The sequence below is a fragment of the Cervus canadensis genome, chromosome 1 (genome assembly GCF_019320065.1).
Source record: "Cervus canadensis isolate Bull #8, Minnesota chromosome 1, ASM1932006v1, whole genome shotgun sequence".
Classification (NCBI taxonomy): Eukaryota; Metazoa; Chordata; class Mammalia; order Artiodactyla; family Cervidae; genus Cervus; species Cervus canadensis.
In genome coordinates, this window is record NC_057386.1 from 50411132 (window position 1) to 50425873 (window position 14742).

The 14742-nt window shown below is 36.2% G+C and overlaps 1 protein-coding gene across 2 annotated transcripts in view; it reads right to left on the minus strand.

The window, feature by feature from the left end:
- Positions 1 to 14742, minus strand: part of RAD51C (RAD51 paralog C) — a 28892-nt gene that overhangs the window by 3732 nt on the left and 10418 nt on the right. For both annotated transcript variants that reach the window (XM_043482921.1, XM_043482925.1), the window contains 3 exons: positions 10976 to 11107; positions 5713 to 5779; positions 4929 to 4989 (listed from right to left, as the gene is read on the minus strand). In XM_043482921.1, coding sequence (XP_043338856.1) covers positions 4929 to 4989; positions 5713 to 5779; positions 10976 to 11107 — 260 coding nt within the window. The remainder of the gene's footprint in view (positions 1 to 4928; positions 4990 to 5712; positions 5780 to 10975; positions 11108 to 14742) is intronic.

Genomic DNA, 14742 nt, shown 5'->3' on the forward strand with positions numbered 1-14742 from the left:
GTCCAACTCTTTGCGACCCTATGGACCATAGCCTGCCAGGCTTCTCTGTCCATGGGATTCTCCAGGGAAGAATACTAGAGTAGGTTGCCATGCCCACCTCTAGAGAATCTTCCCAACCCAGGGATCAAACAGGAGTCTCTTATGTTTCCTGCTTTGGCAGGAGGATTCTTTACCACTAGTGCCACCTAGGAAACCCCCAAAATCCAAATACTTTGCTTCAAAAACAAAGGAATTGATTGAGTTATCCAAGAGCAGGAAGTTGAGACAGATTTAGGACTCAACCCCAGTTCTTTTAATTCCACATATTGTGATCTCACTGGCTTCCCTCATAGCTCCAGCTGCTAAAGAATTGGACTGCAAAGCAGGAGACTCAGGTTCGATCCCTGGGTCAGGAAGATCCCCTGGAGAAGGAAATGGCAACCCACTCCAGTATTCCTGCCTGGAGAATCCTATGGACCGAGGAGCCTGGCAGGCTACAATCCATGGGGTCACAGGAGTCGGATGTAACTTAGTGACTAAACCACCACCACCAAAATGAAAATACAGAGACTATATTTATTTAAAAAAAATACATCTATAAGTGGACCCATGCAATTCAAATTCCTGTTCACAGGTCAACTTTACAAGCAAAAACTTTTAAAGTGCTTTTTAAAAATTACTTTAGAACTGATATAACTTATTCACAAAAGCTAAAGGTAGAATCTACAGCTCATGTGTCTGACAGATGACTGGATAGACAAAATGTGGTATATACATACCATGGAATATTAGTCTTAAAAAAGAAAGAAATTCTAACATTTGCTGCAATGAACCTTGAAGGCATTACACTAAGTCAAATAAAGCCAGTCACAATAGGAACAATATTGTATGCTTCCACTTATATTAATGAGTGCCTAGAAATGGCAGCCCACGCCAGTGTTCTTGCCAGGAGAATCCCAGGGACGGGGGAACCTGGTGGGCTGCCGTCTATGGGGTCACACAGAGTCGGACATGACTGAAGCGACTTAGCAGCAGCAGCAGATTAGTCAAATTCACAGAGACAGAAGGTAGTATGGTGGCTGCCAGAGGCTGATGTGAGTGGAGAATGGGTAGTTACTATTTAATAGGCATGAAGTTTCAGTATGGAAAGATGAAAAAATTCTGGAGATGGACGGTGGTGATAATTGTACAATAATATGAATGTACTTCATGCCACTGAATTGTACACTTACATGGTTAAAATGGTAAATTTTATGCTATGAATATTTTAACACAATTTTTAAAAATGGATACAACTGTACACAATGAAGATTCTAAGAGAAAAATCATAGACTCTCTTAAAAGATTATTTGTTTACATATAACGTTGATTTGTTTGCAAAGATAATTTAAGAAGGCCATTTTTGTTTATGATCTGTTACTCTCTCAGTTTTGAAACTGCCCTGCTACTCAGGCATAATTAAAAAAAGAAGTAATCAGAGACCATCATCCACTCACTAGCTTTTAAATTTGTTCTTTCAGGATGAAAACAGAAGAATTCAAAATGTCATCTTTGTTATTGCAACTGTATGCATAAATAAAATAACTGCAAAGTAATATGTAACATAAGAATAGTTGTATTAGGGAGTGAAATCATCAACTTTTACAATACTTTAAGGTTGACTGTCTATCTTTAATGCAAAATCAAACAGGAAAAATAGAGGCACCTCCTTAAAATTAAAAAATCACACATTTTCATCCAATAAAACAAAAGTTAGCTAACCTTCTGAAAAATGAGTATCTAAATCACCTCATATCACCATATGTCCAAAAAGGTACCCAATACATCCGACTTTCCTGAGAAAATTATTAAAAAGGAAATAAGCTTTTAAGAAGTATTTACAAGTTTATTAAGAATCCTAAAGTCAAATGGACATTATGTATTCAGGTGGAAAAATCTTTCTCAAATTTCTAGGTAAAAACAAAATTTTGTATTTCATGTCTGCATCTCAAGATATCTTTTAAAACAACAAACTAAACTGAAGAATCACTTGGCTCATGGCCCCAGCTGAGATGAAGCTTAACATATGGCTGAACTACATAGTTTAGGTCAGGAAGAAACAAGACAGAAGCACAATTTGTGCTCTAAAGCTGAGACACATATGAAACACTGTGTGGGGGTGTTGATATATTACTCCACTCTACCACCAGATCTTCTTGGCAAAGACTGGTATAATTCTGAACAATCTTGGCCTCATATTATCATGAATATGCAAATTGGAGGAAAACCCACACAATATACAGGACAGAGACTAAAGTATTTCTTTTAATAACTGTTGAAATGTTATTCTGTTACTAGTCAAAGGGTAAAAATTCTAGTGAAGCACAGGGACTGGGACATGATATGGGACACTGAAGTTCAATCTCAATATAAATCTGGCAAGTCAAGGTTTTCATTTTTCTGCTCAGGCTAGAAGTGTTCATTTTGATAAACTATTTTCCCCCAGCATGAATTTCTATTTCCATCCTTTCAAGACACACTATATTTTAAAATGCATACAAAATTTCATGCAACTTTAATAACTTAAAAGATATCTAATTTCAAACAATGAAGAATAAAACTGTTGATTTTATTAAATGAAGTCAACTTCTTCTGATTATAACAAAGTATGCATTAATACTTATCATATATCCACAGCCTAGGGGAAAAAGCAGTTTAGCATAAAAGGTTTTTACCTTAAAAGGAGGATAAGATATACCTTCAGATTCACTAGCCATCAATGCAGTAATATAATTACTTTCAATAAACAGCAATTATAGGAGAAAAGGAATGGACTTTTATAAAGCCAGCTATAAAATGTGGCTACTGTACCTATGTCATAGAGTTCTTTGTAAAATAAAATGAAATTTTATGTATACACACACAGAGCACTTAGCACAATAAAGAACAGTTAATATTCAAAAAATGGTAGTTGCTATTTACTATGTTTTAATCTTCCTGTGCCTTGATCTTCTCACTGTTAATGATAATAGGTGTAGAGCCTTCAAAGAGTTACTGAAGGACTCATAGACATAGAGAACAAATGAATGGATACCAGTGGGGAGGGGGAGAACGGCAGTATAGGAGTAGGGGACTAAGAAGTACAAACTATCATGTATAAAATAAGCTACAAGGATATACTGTACAATACAACAAATATAGCCAATATTTTATAATAACTTTAAATGGAGCATAACCTCTAAAATTTTTGAATCATTATATTGTATACCTGTAACATATAAAATTGTATATCCACTATAGTTAAATTTGGTTAAAAAGAGTTATTGAATGGGTTATTTGCAATGCTGTATATAAGATGCACAATTAAATACCTAGCACAAGCAAGCACTCATTAAAATAGTATGAGATACAGGAAAAACATTCATAGAGCAGTAGATTTCCCCTAAATCTATCTATTCAATGTCAGTGTTCCACACCAGTAATTTCTTGGGAAGGATTAGTAAGAGGCTGAAGTCATAAAATGGTTAACTCTGAAGAAAGTAAGCATCATTTTTCCAACCAATGCTAACTTCTAGGATTTGACAAAGGGAAACTTCTCCTTGTGATGAGTGCATAAACAGATGAAAGAAACAAAGAAAAAGATGAAAGAAGCATCTTTCTTTACTCCTATTTTTCTTGCTTCTTAGATGTATTCTGTTATTGAGTATTTAATACTAGAATAGTAGAAGAAGACCACTATAGTACACTTGCTCAGGGGGAGTTTCTAAAAACATTTAAATAGTGAGATGTACTTTACAGAAAACCTCAATCTGGAAAAATATAAACAATACGTTCAAAAGACTCTCATCTGGAGAACTGTTGCCAAATCTTTACAATAGGGTTTGTTGCTGAGAAAAGAACTGCTTTTGTGAATTCAGTATACAATGACTTATTTATAGAATTGGGGGGATGGGAGTTGATGGTAAAGCACTATGTATTATGGGGGGGAAAAGTTACCTGAACTCTTTGGAAATGCCATCTTTAAAAGAAACACAAACTGCATGAACTAGTTACAAAAGATGTACAGAAATGTAATCAGTTCTGCTATGGGCTCGGGGTCAGTAAGACCTAACTTGGTCAGGCTTGATTTTTTTCACTTTGTACAAGAATGAAGAAATGCAGATAAAGAAATACTATATCTGACCAAACCCAGTATGTGTTAAAGCAATCCTTTTTTTCTTTATTCACATGCTGTCTCAATTTACTCATTTTATTGGAGCATTCCCAAACCAAGTTCTCTTGGTTATGCCAATTAATTTCAAAGCAGAGAGGCTGGCATAAATCTGACATTTCTCGACTCCATAGCTTTCAAATGCCTATTTTGAAGAAAATGAAAAGTGGTTTGTTCACTTGCTTAGTAGCTTTAAAAACAAACACAAAGGTTTCATGCTGCCATAGTTTTATTTTTAAGAACAATACTTGTGAAAGGCAAGTAAGTAACTGGATAACAAAAGTAGGGTAGGGAAATATAAAAGAAAACAAAAATAGACACAATTTCATACAAGAAATATATTAAGAAACGAAGAAAAACCATCCTATTTTCCACATAAATTAAAGTCCTAAAGCTAACCTCAAAAGTTTTCCTTTTGTCCTGATTTTACTCTTCTTTCAATCCACTCCAGGAACACAGAGTACTCACCTCCCTCTGCATGGTTAATAAATGGTACTTGATTTCAAAGAGCTTTAGAAGGTGGCATTCTTTGGCCACCTACTCATTTCAGGTGCACCCCATCATTTAAATATTCCAAAGAACTTCCTATGTAGCTAACTGTGCAGTATAAGAACATGTTTTTATGCCTGTTTTAGGTGATGAAGGCAACAGAAGCTTTAGTTCATGGGGCACTGTAGATCTCATCTCACTCTAAGGAACTGATAACTGTTCACTATAATTTACCCAATATTTAGAATTACTAACCTGTTTCTATACTGACCTTTGCTTTTGGTCCCAATGAAAGATAAGCCGTATTGTAGCAGCGTGTCCCCAACTTTCCCCTGAGGGAAAAAGAACAGGATAACTGACTAGATTGTAAGTCTCTCAGAACGCCGCTGACCAAAAACAGTTTTACTTTACTCAATTTAACATAATGGAAGTATATTTGGTTTCAAAAAACCAGGTAAAGGCTCACATCCTGAAATGAATAGACTTTTACCTATCTGTGGAAATACTGGAGAGCATTGTCACTACCCTCTACCTGCTTTCAGAAGACTTTACTGAGTCAATCTATTTGTCAGTCTTCCTTATCAACAGGCTTACTGACATATTTTGACCACCAGAAGAAAAGCAAAACCTCTGACAGAATATTCTTAAAGATTTTAGTAGAAATAAATCTTGAAGCACTGTGTCCTAATAAAACCAAGAGTAAGGTTAGAAACAGAGTCATAACCTTAGTGTGATTTGTATTTAAATGGATTCACCCCTTCTCTTGCTTAAGAGTGTGTGATTTCTTAAGAAATCACAAATAAGAGAACAAGAATCATCTTATGAATATTTATACACTATGGACCTAATACAAGAGTTGCCAGAGAGTAGATGCTCAAAAAATGTTAAACAATTGAAAGGATGAGTCAGTATCTCAGGGCACTGTGTTCCACACTAAGATTTATCAGCAAATAAGAGACAGTCTTCTCTGCTTTCATGGAACTTACAATACCTAACAAGCATCAAACCAAAGAGGGAGAAAAAATGTAACTACAAATGTTGGATTAATTGCCTACCCAGTGCAGGAACCAGCAAGGCCTGATTTCTATCAAACTTTGTTGTCATCTGATTGGTTAAAATTACCTACAAAAGCAAAATGTGAGAAAATTAGGTGAGTCTCCCCCCAAAACTAGAAGGTCTAAAGACACCATGTGTAAAAACTTAATAACTAGGAGCGCTGGAAACAAGGGAATCTGTATTCTTTACCACTATTGCCTCTCTAGAATATATTTATTCAAAGGAATATAAAATCATTAATAAATCTCTGGCAGTTCAGTAGTTAAGACTCTGTGCTTTCAATGCAGTTTGGCCACGGGTTTGATCCTTGGTGGGGGAACTAAGATCCCACATGCTGCGTGGTGCAGCCAAATTAAAAAATAAAATCCTAAAAAAAAAAATAAAATAAAATAAAATAAAATCCTTAATAAAATTAACTCATTGTTTATACTGTTAGGGGAGAGACAATATTACCATTTATGATTTTACAGGAAAAAAAGGAAAACTGAGGCAAAGAATGAGAGGAGACCTAAAATCATATAGAGAGCACAGTATAATTAAGAGAACTAGGAAAGAATAAAATCCAGTAACAGATCAAATGACTCCAAATTATAACTATACTAGACTGTTCAGATAATACAGATACAGGTATTGTCTTACTCACCGATGGCCTCAAGGCTAACGATATTGCTAATTCTTTGGATGGACAGGGAGTCCTGGTGTGCTGCGATTCATGGGGTCGCAAAGAGTCAGACACAACTGAGTGACTGAACTGAACTGAACTTACGTATAGTGGCCTACAGAAAAGATAATATATTTAAAAAGATAGCAATCTTATCTTTTTATTTATTTATTTTTTGGCTGCACCATGTAGCATGTAGGATCTTAGTTCCTCAACCAGGGATCAAATCTGTGCCCCCTGCAGTGGAATGTCAATTCTTAACCAATGGACCACCAGGGAAGTCCCACAAGATAGCAATTTGAAAGCAGAGACAAAAAGTGTTTAAGGCTAACTGAACACAGTAAAAGTCAGATTGTCTGGCACCTTCTCATCCAAAATTCTCCAGAAACGGTTATTTTAAATATTGTTCCAATATACAGCTTCTCTCCAGAAATAAGACAGATACTACTGCAAGCTGAAACTGGTAAAGAACTTCTAAAAAAGCAATGAGAAAAGATCTAAAAAATCCACCAATTCTTTAAGAAAACTGAGGAAGAAAAGGCTATTTGGCTGTTCCCACCATAGTGATCAGCACCCTAAAGTTTTCATCTACAAAGGAGAAATCTGTGATCTAGATCTCAGTCAGGCACAAACTGGATGACAGCACCATCCTCTAGTCTCCTCTGAAGGCCACAGTGGTCTTCCATGTGTTACCTTACTCCAGGTATTTCAGAACAAGCTAAGCAGGAATTTAAATTGGTAATTAACTGAAATATATGTCTAACTAGCATCTACAACACGTTGAATAATACTCTTTGCATACTGCTGCTGCTGCTAAGTCGCTTCAGTCGTGTCTGACTCCTAGCGACCCCATGGACCGCAGCCCACCAGGCTCCTCCGTCCATGGGATTTTCTAGGCAAGACTACTGGAGTGGGGTGCCATTGCCTTCTCTGTCTTTACATACTACCAAGTGTTTAATCTTTATCAAGTGGGATATTTACTTACACCAACACCTTTTTATTAAAGGTGCACTATTCAATTCTGCAGCCATTAGCCATATAGCTTTTAAAAACTAATTAAAACTAGAAATTCAGTTCTTCCACAGCATTAGCCACATTTGAAGTACTCAACAACCATGCAACTATTATATCAGACTGAACATTTTCATCTTTACAGAAAGTTCTGTCAGACAACATTGCTTTACAGACTATTACACATCTTACACATTATCTACTACACACCTTGAGGCAAATGTAAATAGACATATTGGCTTACCAGTTGTTCAACATCCCAAAATCAGAATTTGCAGCACTAGAAAATATTTATAAAATAACTAAAACTCCTTCTGCAAAAATGTTGGGTTTACCATGATATAAATGAAAGTTATTGTGTAATTACTCCAAGCTCTTAAAGAATGAGTCCTAGGACCTCCCTGGTGGACTAGTGGTCAGGATTCTGGGCTTTCCTGCAAACTGTGAAGGATGGCGCCAAAAAAAAAAAAAAAAAAAAAGGCATCTTAAAGTAGTGAAGTAATAATCACTTTGAAATTATGAACTTCAGAGCTTTAAGAATACTTCTGCTGTCCAAATGTCCTTAAATGAATAAACAGATAAACAAAATGCAGTATACAAATAAAATGCAAAATTATTCAGTCACAAAAAGCATACTGGTACGTGCTACAACATGGATGAACCTTGAAAATACTATGCTAAGTGAAAGAAGCCAGACATAAAAGACCACATTGTATGAAATTTATATAAAGTATCCAAAGAAGACAAATCCATAGAGACAGAAAGCAGACTAGTGGTTGTTAGTGGCTACAGGGAGGGTGCAATGGGGAATGATGGTGAACGGGTATGAAAGTTCTTTTGGGGGTGATAGAAATGTTCTAAAATTAGATAGCTGTGATGGTTGCACAGCTCTGCATATACCAAAATGCATTGAGCTACACTTTAAAAGGGTGAATTTTATAGTATATTAACTATATCTAATAGGGCTGTTAAATTTTTTTCTGCTAATAAATAAACATATCTCTAAAAGGTGAACTATACCTCAAGAAAAAAAGTCTATCTTCTATTTTAGCCACACACAAAAAGAAGGTATAACTGGAATCTAATCAAGAGGAAACATCACAGAAACCCAAAATGCAGAGATATTCTCTAAAAGTACTGGCTTATATTCTTAAAACATAGCAGTGGCACAAAAGTTAAAAGCAATATGTGATTCCTGCTGGCAAAATGAACTGGGGAAAAAATTGCTATGAAGGACATCATTGTGATAAGTGATAAAACTAAAATATGGATTAAATATTAAAGTGCAATACAATATTAAATGTCCTAAATTTGATAACTATACTCTGGATACCATATGAGACTATTCTCATTCTTAGGAAATATATACTGAAGTATTATTAGACAAATGGATATATGTGCAATTCTTTTTAAACACTTCAGAAAAATATACACATAAACTCTGTGTGTGTGTGTGTACAGAAATAGAGTGGGGAGAGAGAATAAGAATGAAAAAGCAAATCTTGGGAAATGTTACATGGGAATTCTTTATATTATCCAAATCAGCAAAATAAATTTTATCTTTTCTCCACTGAACTATAAACAACAACAAAAAAGAATTCCCATTCATTGATGTACAGAACATACTTTGGAATACACTTTCTGAGAGCAATTTGTTAATACATAACAAAAGGTTTAAAAATAGAGATATCCCTTTTGGCTTAAAATTTTCAGAAGTAATTGGACATGTGGACAAAGCAGCATATATAAAGTTGTTGACTCTAAACAATGGGTGACATTTCATAATGTTGTTTAGACTACTTTTTTTTTTTGCGGTGGTGGTGGGGGGAGCTGCACTTCACAGCTGGTGGCACCTCAGTAACCTGACCACGGACTGAACCTCGGCCACGGCAATGAAAGCCTGGAATCCTAACCACTAAGCCACCAGGGAACTCCCTAGATTACTTTTTTAATCAGCAAAGATGAAGCTCTTTCTGCTAAAAAACAAAAGCAAAACCTAAGGAACTATACAACCCATTATCCTTGAGTGCCCCCTACTGGGGACTCTTCACTGATACTAAGGCAATGCTAAATTACCAATCAGGCTTCCCAGGTAGATCAAGGGGTGAAAAATCTGCCTGCCAATGCAGGAGACTAGTTTGATCCCTGGGTTGGGAAGATCCCCTGAAGGTGGAAATGGCAACCCACTCCAGTGTTCTTGCCTTAAAAAAAATTCCTTGGAAAGAGGAGCCTGCCTGGTAGGCTACAGTTTATGGGGTCACAAAGAGTTGGACACGACTGAACATGCAAGAAATTACAAATTAATGACAAGAAATAATTCAAGACAGGATACCATGTTTTCAGCATATGCAAAGAAAAAAAAATTAAAAACTCAAAAGAAAAAAATGTACGCTTTGAAGTGATTTCATTGAGGAGTTATTTACAACTTTGTGCTAAGGATTCTAATTGAGGTACAGAAAAGAAAATCAAGGTAAGTAGTTTGACCTCCCACCTCCCTCCTAGACAAGTTTGTAAGTGTGTCAGTGGTGGGATGAAGCTGCAGATAGGGAAGTGCAAACAGGCAGTTAAAAAAGTTTTCACCTCACTCCAAATAATAAAATAAAATAAAATAAAAAGTTTTTACCTCACTCCTTTTTTAGCTCTCCTGAGCTTATCTTTACCGATCTCCTCACATTACACATCTGGAAGAGTTAGCTCCACCTCTAAATATCTAGGTTGTTTACACAATTTTTCTACCCATTGAAGTGTGTGATTCTACATTATGTATTAATCAAAGACTCAAGAATAAAAGAAAAATGGCAATGCTGGAAGAGCTTACCTGAGAAACATCAAGTATATTACAAAGAAAACAAGGTAATTATCAAAGCTGGCATTTCTTTATCAAACAAAGTCCATTTTTATAATTCAGCATCTTGGCTATGCTTTTTTCTTTCCAGAAAAACTGATATACAACACTCCGACTAGATTTAATTTGAAACCAAACTGAAACAAAACTACATTCACAGTTGTACATTGGGGCTTCCCTGGTGGTCCAGTGATTAAGAATCCACCTGCCAATGCAGGGGATACACATTCAACCCCTAGTTTGGGAAGATTCCATATGCTACATGGTAAGTAAGCCAAAACTACTGAGCCAGCACTCCAAAGCCTGTAAGCCACAACTATTGAAGCTCACGCACTTACAGCCTGTGCTCTGCAACAAGAGAAGTCACCACAATGACAAGCCCTCACACTACAATGAAAAGTACTCCTGCCTGCTGCAACTAGAAAATGCCCGTGTGAAGCAACAAAGACAGCCAAAAAAATAATCTAAAAAAAAAAAAAGAACTGTATGTCCATATTATTTGCTTTCAGTCAGACAAATTTTATATTTTGCTATTTCTAGGCTTTAACATTTAATTTTTGTTTATTTTAGTCATACTGCACAACATGCAGGATCTTAGTTCCCTGACCAGGGATCAAACCTGTGCCCCCTGCACCAGAAAAGTAGAATCCTAACCACTGAACCACCAGTTCAGTTCCCTACACTTGAACATTTTATAAAATCGTGACTTTATAACAAAACTCCCTTTACTAATAATAATACTTACAGCTAATCTGTGGTTGTTTGCAAGGCTGATCATCTGCTGGGCTAGGCCATTTAATAATCGAGTACGAAGGGACAGGTCATCTAGGTCATGACGAAAAGGAAAAGCGATACCATCCACTATCACTAATCGAACCTAATTACAAGAGATAATGATATTAGGTCTGGTATTTAAAATAATAAAAAAATAAAAATAAAATAAAATAATAAATGGCAACCACAAAGCAGAGTCCATTACAGAAAAAAAGAAACAAAATTTTAAAATCCAGCGTTCTATTTCCTACTCTTCAAAAATTTAATTTGCTCAGGTAGAAAACTATTCAGTGCTTTCTGCACTAGTCACCAGAAGTTAGAATATACTCTAGTTCAATAATTTCTCATCTTGAATAAATAATTCAAAAAAAAATTCAATAAAAAGAAGCAATTACAATTTTCTCATAATTTGCCACTATTCCCAGTCTTCACAGAGGTGGACCAATAAAAACACTTTTAAAATCTTAGTAAAATAAATCTTTCAATTGACATTATGTCAATTTTCTCTTCAGGATTCTTTTTATGTTAAAAACAAAGCAAAAAAACCCCTCTCGAATGTTAAAGTATAAAAGTTTTTTCGAAAGCTTAATTTTTGGTATATTTTTCTTTAATTTGGAATACACTATAGGGCAACTAACCACTACAGAATTCAGCAAGAGGAAAGTTTGTTTTGAATTCTAATCAACAAAGTTTACTTACAGATAATAAATAAACATTTTCACGACAGTTTCATTTCTAATAGAATCTAAATAATGGCTCCTATGGTGAAGTTAGAATAATATATAACCTAAGATCCAAGAACAAACAGAATCTGGAAACTAATCCAATTATAAACAAAATATGACAAATTATATATTTTTATAAGGACTAGACAAAAGGAGAAGCTTTTGTGAAGCACTGTTTTAGTAAGCTTTTTTTTTTTTTTTAATGTTAGTGAAGATCATTTAATACTGCAGAAGGATAATAAGCAGATCTGGGCAGGAATACACATAGATGTTAATCTAAATACATTTTTATTTTATTTTTTTTTCAGAGAGGTTTATGAACTTTAATAAAGTCTATGGCAAAAAAAATTATTTTAAGTACAAATATGCTGTATCTGTCATAAGTAAATCAGTCTGTTGCCCACTGAGTGAGTGATAGTTGCTCAGTCATGCTTGACTCCCTGCAACCCCATGGACTGTAGCCTGCTAGGCTCCTCTGTCCATGGAATTCTACAGGCAAGATTACTGGAGTGGGCTGCCATTTCCTTCTCCAGGGTAAATACATTTTTAAAAAACATGGTTTTCTAATAAACTGACAGGACATGAACAGCTCATTCACTTGATAGTCATCTGATATAGAGGCATTGTTATATAACTTTAAAATACACTTAAAAGTTAGGCTTGTGTTTTCTATGTACAGTAGATAAAAGTTTTATTAGACTGCAGAATGTTGTTTCATGGAAATTAAGAAAAACATGTTTCACACAAGACATTTTGCCATGAAGTGAAGTGAAGTTGCTCAGTCGTGTCCGACTCTTTGCGACCCCATGGACTGTAGCCTACTAGGCTCCTTGGTCCATGGGATTTTCCAGGCAAGAGTACTGGAGTGGGTTGCCATTTCCTTCTCCATAGTAAGCTGTTTTTATATCTTTCATTCATTACTTCACTCAACAAGTATTTGACACCTACTGTGTGCTAGTCACTGTTCCATGCACTAGGGAACAAGACACAAGATTCTTGATCTTTTGCAGCTTATGTTCTAGTGTAGTAAGGGACAATTTATATGTGAACAAATATATGAACAATTTATTTTTTTAAACTCAATGGATTACAAGTTTATTATAAAAGGATATAACTCAGCATCATATGATCCAGCAATCCCACTCCTGGGCACGTATCTGGAGAAATTCAAAAGACACACGCATCCCAACACTCACAGCAGCACTACTCACAGTGCATGCTCAGCCACTTCAGTCGTGTCTGACTCTCTGCGACCCCACGGACCATGGCCCGCCAGGCTCCTCTGTCCATGGGATTCTCCAGGCAAGAACACTGGAGTGGGTTGCCATTTCCTTCTCCAGAGATAAAGTATGAAGTGAGTGAAGTGAAGTCGCTCAGTTGTGTCCGACTCTTTGTGACCCCATGGACTGTAGCCTATCAGGCTCCTCTGTGCGTGGGATTTTCCGGGCAAGAATACTGGAGTGGGTTGCCATTTCCTTCTCCAACTATTCACAGTAGCCAGGACAAGAAAGCAACATAAATGTTCATCAACAGATGAGTGGATAAAGAAATTGTGGAGTATATGTATCCGTGTATAATATATACACATATACATTCAATGGAATACTACTCAGCCATAAAAAAAGAATGAAATATGCCATGTACAACAATATGGATGGAACTAGAAATTATCATACTAAGTGAAGTAAGTCAGAAAAAAACAAATATAATATGGTAACACTTATATGTATAATCTAAAACATGACACAAACCAACTTATTTACAAAACAGAAACAGACTCACATAGAAAAAAACATGGTTACTAAGGGGGAAAGTAGTGGAGGGATAAATCAGGAGTATGGGATTAGCAGATACAAACTACTATATATAGAAATATTTAAACACCAAGGTCCGACAGTATAGCACAGGGAATTATATTTACTATCCTGTAATAAACCATAAACAATAAACTGTGGAAAATTCTGAAAGAGATGGGAATACCAGACCACCTGACCTGCCTCTTGAGAAACCTGTATGCAGGTCAGGAAGCAACAGCTAGAACTGGACATGGAACAACAGACTGGTTCCAAATACGAAAAGGAGTACATCAAGGCTGTATATCGCTACCCTGCTTATTTAACTTATACGCAGAGTACATCATGAGAAACGCTGGGCTGCAAGAAGCACAAGCTGGAATCAAGATTGCCGGGAGAAATATCAATAACCTCAGATATGCAGATGACACCACTCTTAAGGCAGAAAGTGAAGAACTAAAGAGCCTCTTGATGAAAGTGAAAGAGAGTGAAAAAGTTGGCTTAAAGCTCAACATTCAGAAAACTAAGATCATGGCATCCAGCCCCATCACTTCATGGCAAACAGATGGAGAAACAGTGGAAACAGTGGCTGACTTTATTCTTTTGGGCTCCAAAATCACTGCAGATGGTGACTGCAGCCATGAAATTAAAAGATGCTTACTCCTTGGAAGGAAAGTTATGACCAACCTAGAGAGCATACTAAAAAGCAGAGACATTGCTTTGTCAACAAAGGTCTGTCTAGTCAAAGCTATGGTTTTTCCAGTAGTCATGTATGGATGTGAGAGTTGGACTATAAAGAAAGCTGAGCGCTGAAGAATTGATGCTTTTGAACTGTGGTGTTGGAGAAAACTCTTGAGAGTCCCTTGGACTGCAAGGAGATTCAACCAATCCATCCTAAAGGATATCAGTCCTGAGTGTTCATTGGAAGGACTGATGTTGAAGCTGAAACTCCAATACTTTAGTCACCTGATGCGAAGAACTGACTCATTTGAAAAGACCCTGATGCTGGGAAAGATTGAGGGCAGGAGGAGAAGGGGACGACAGAGGATGAGATGGTTGGATGGCATCACTGACTCAATGGGCATCAGTCTGGGTAAACTCTGGGAGTTGGTGATGGACAGGGAGGCCTGGCGTGTTGCGGTTCATGGGGTCACAAAGAGTTGGACACGACTGAGCAACTCAACTGAACTGAATAAACCATAATGGTAAAGAATATGAAA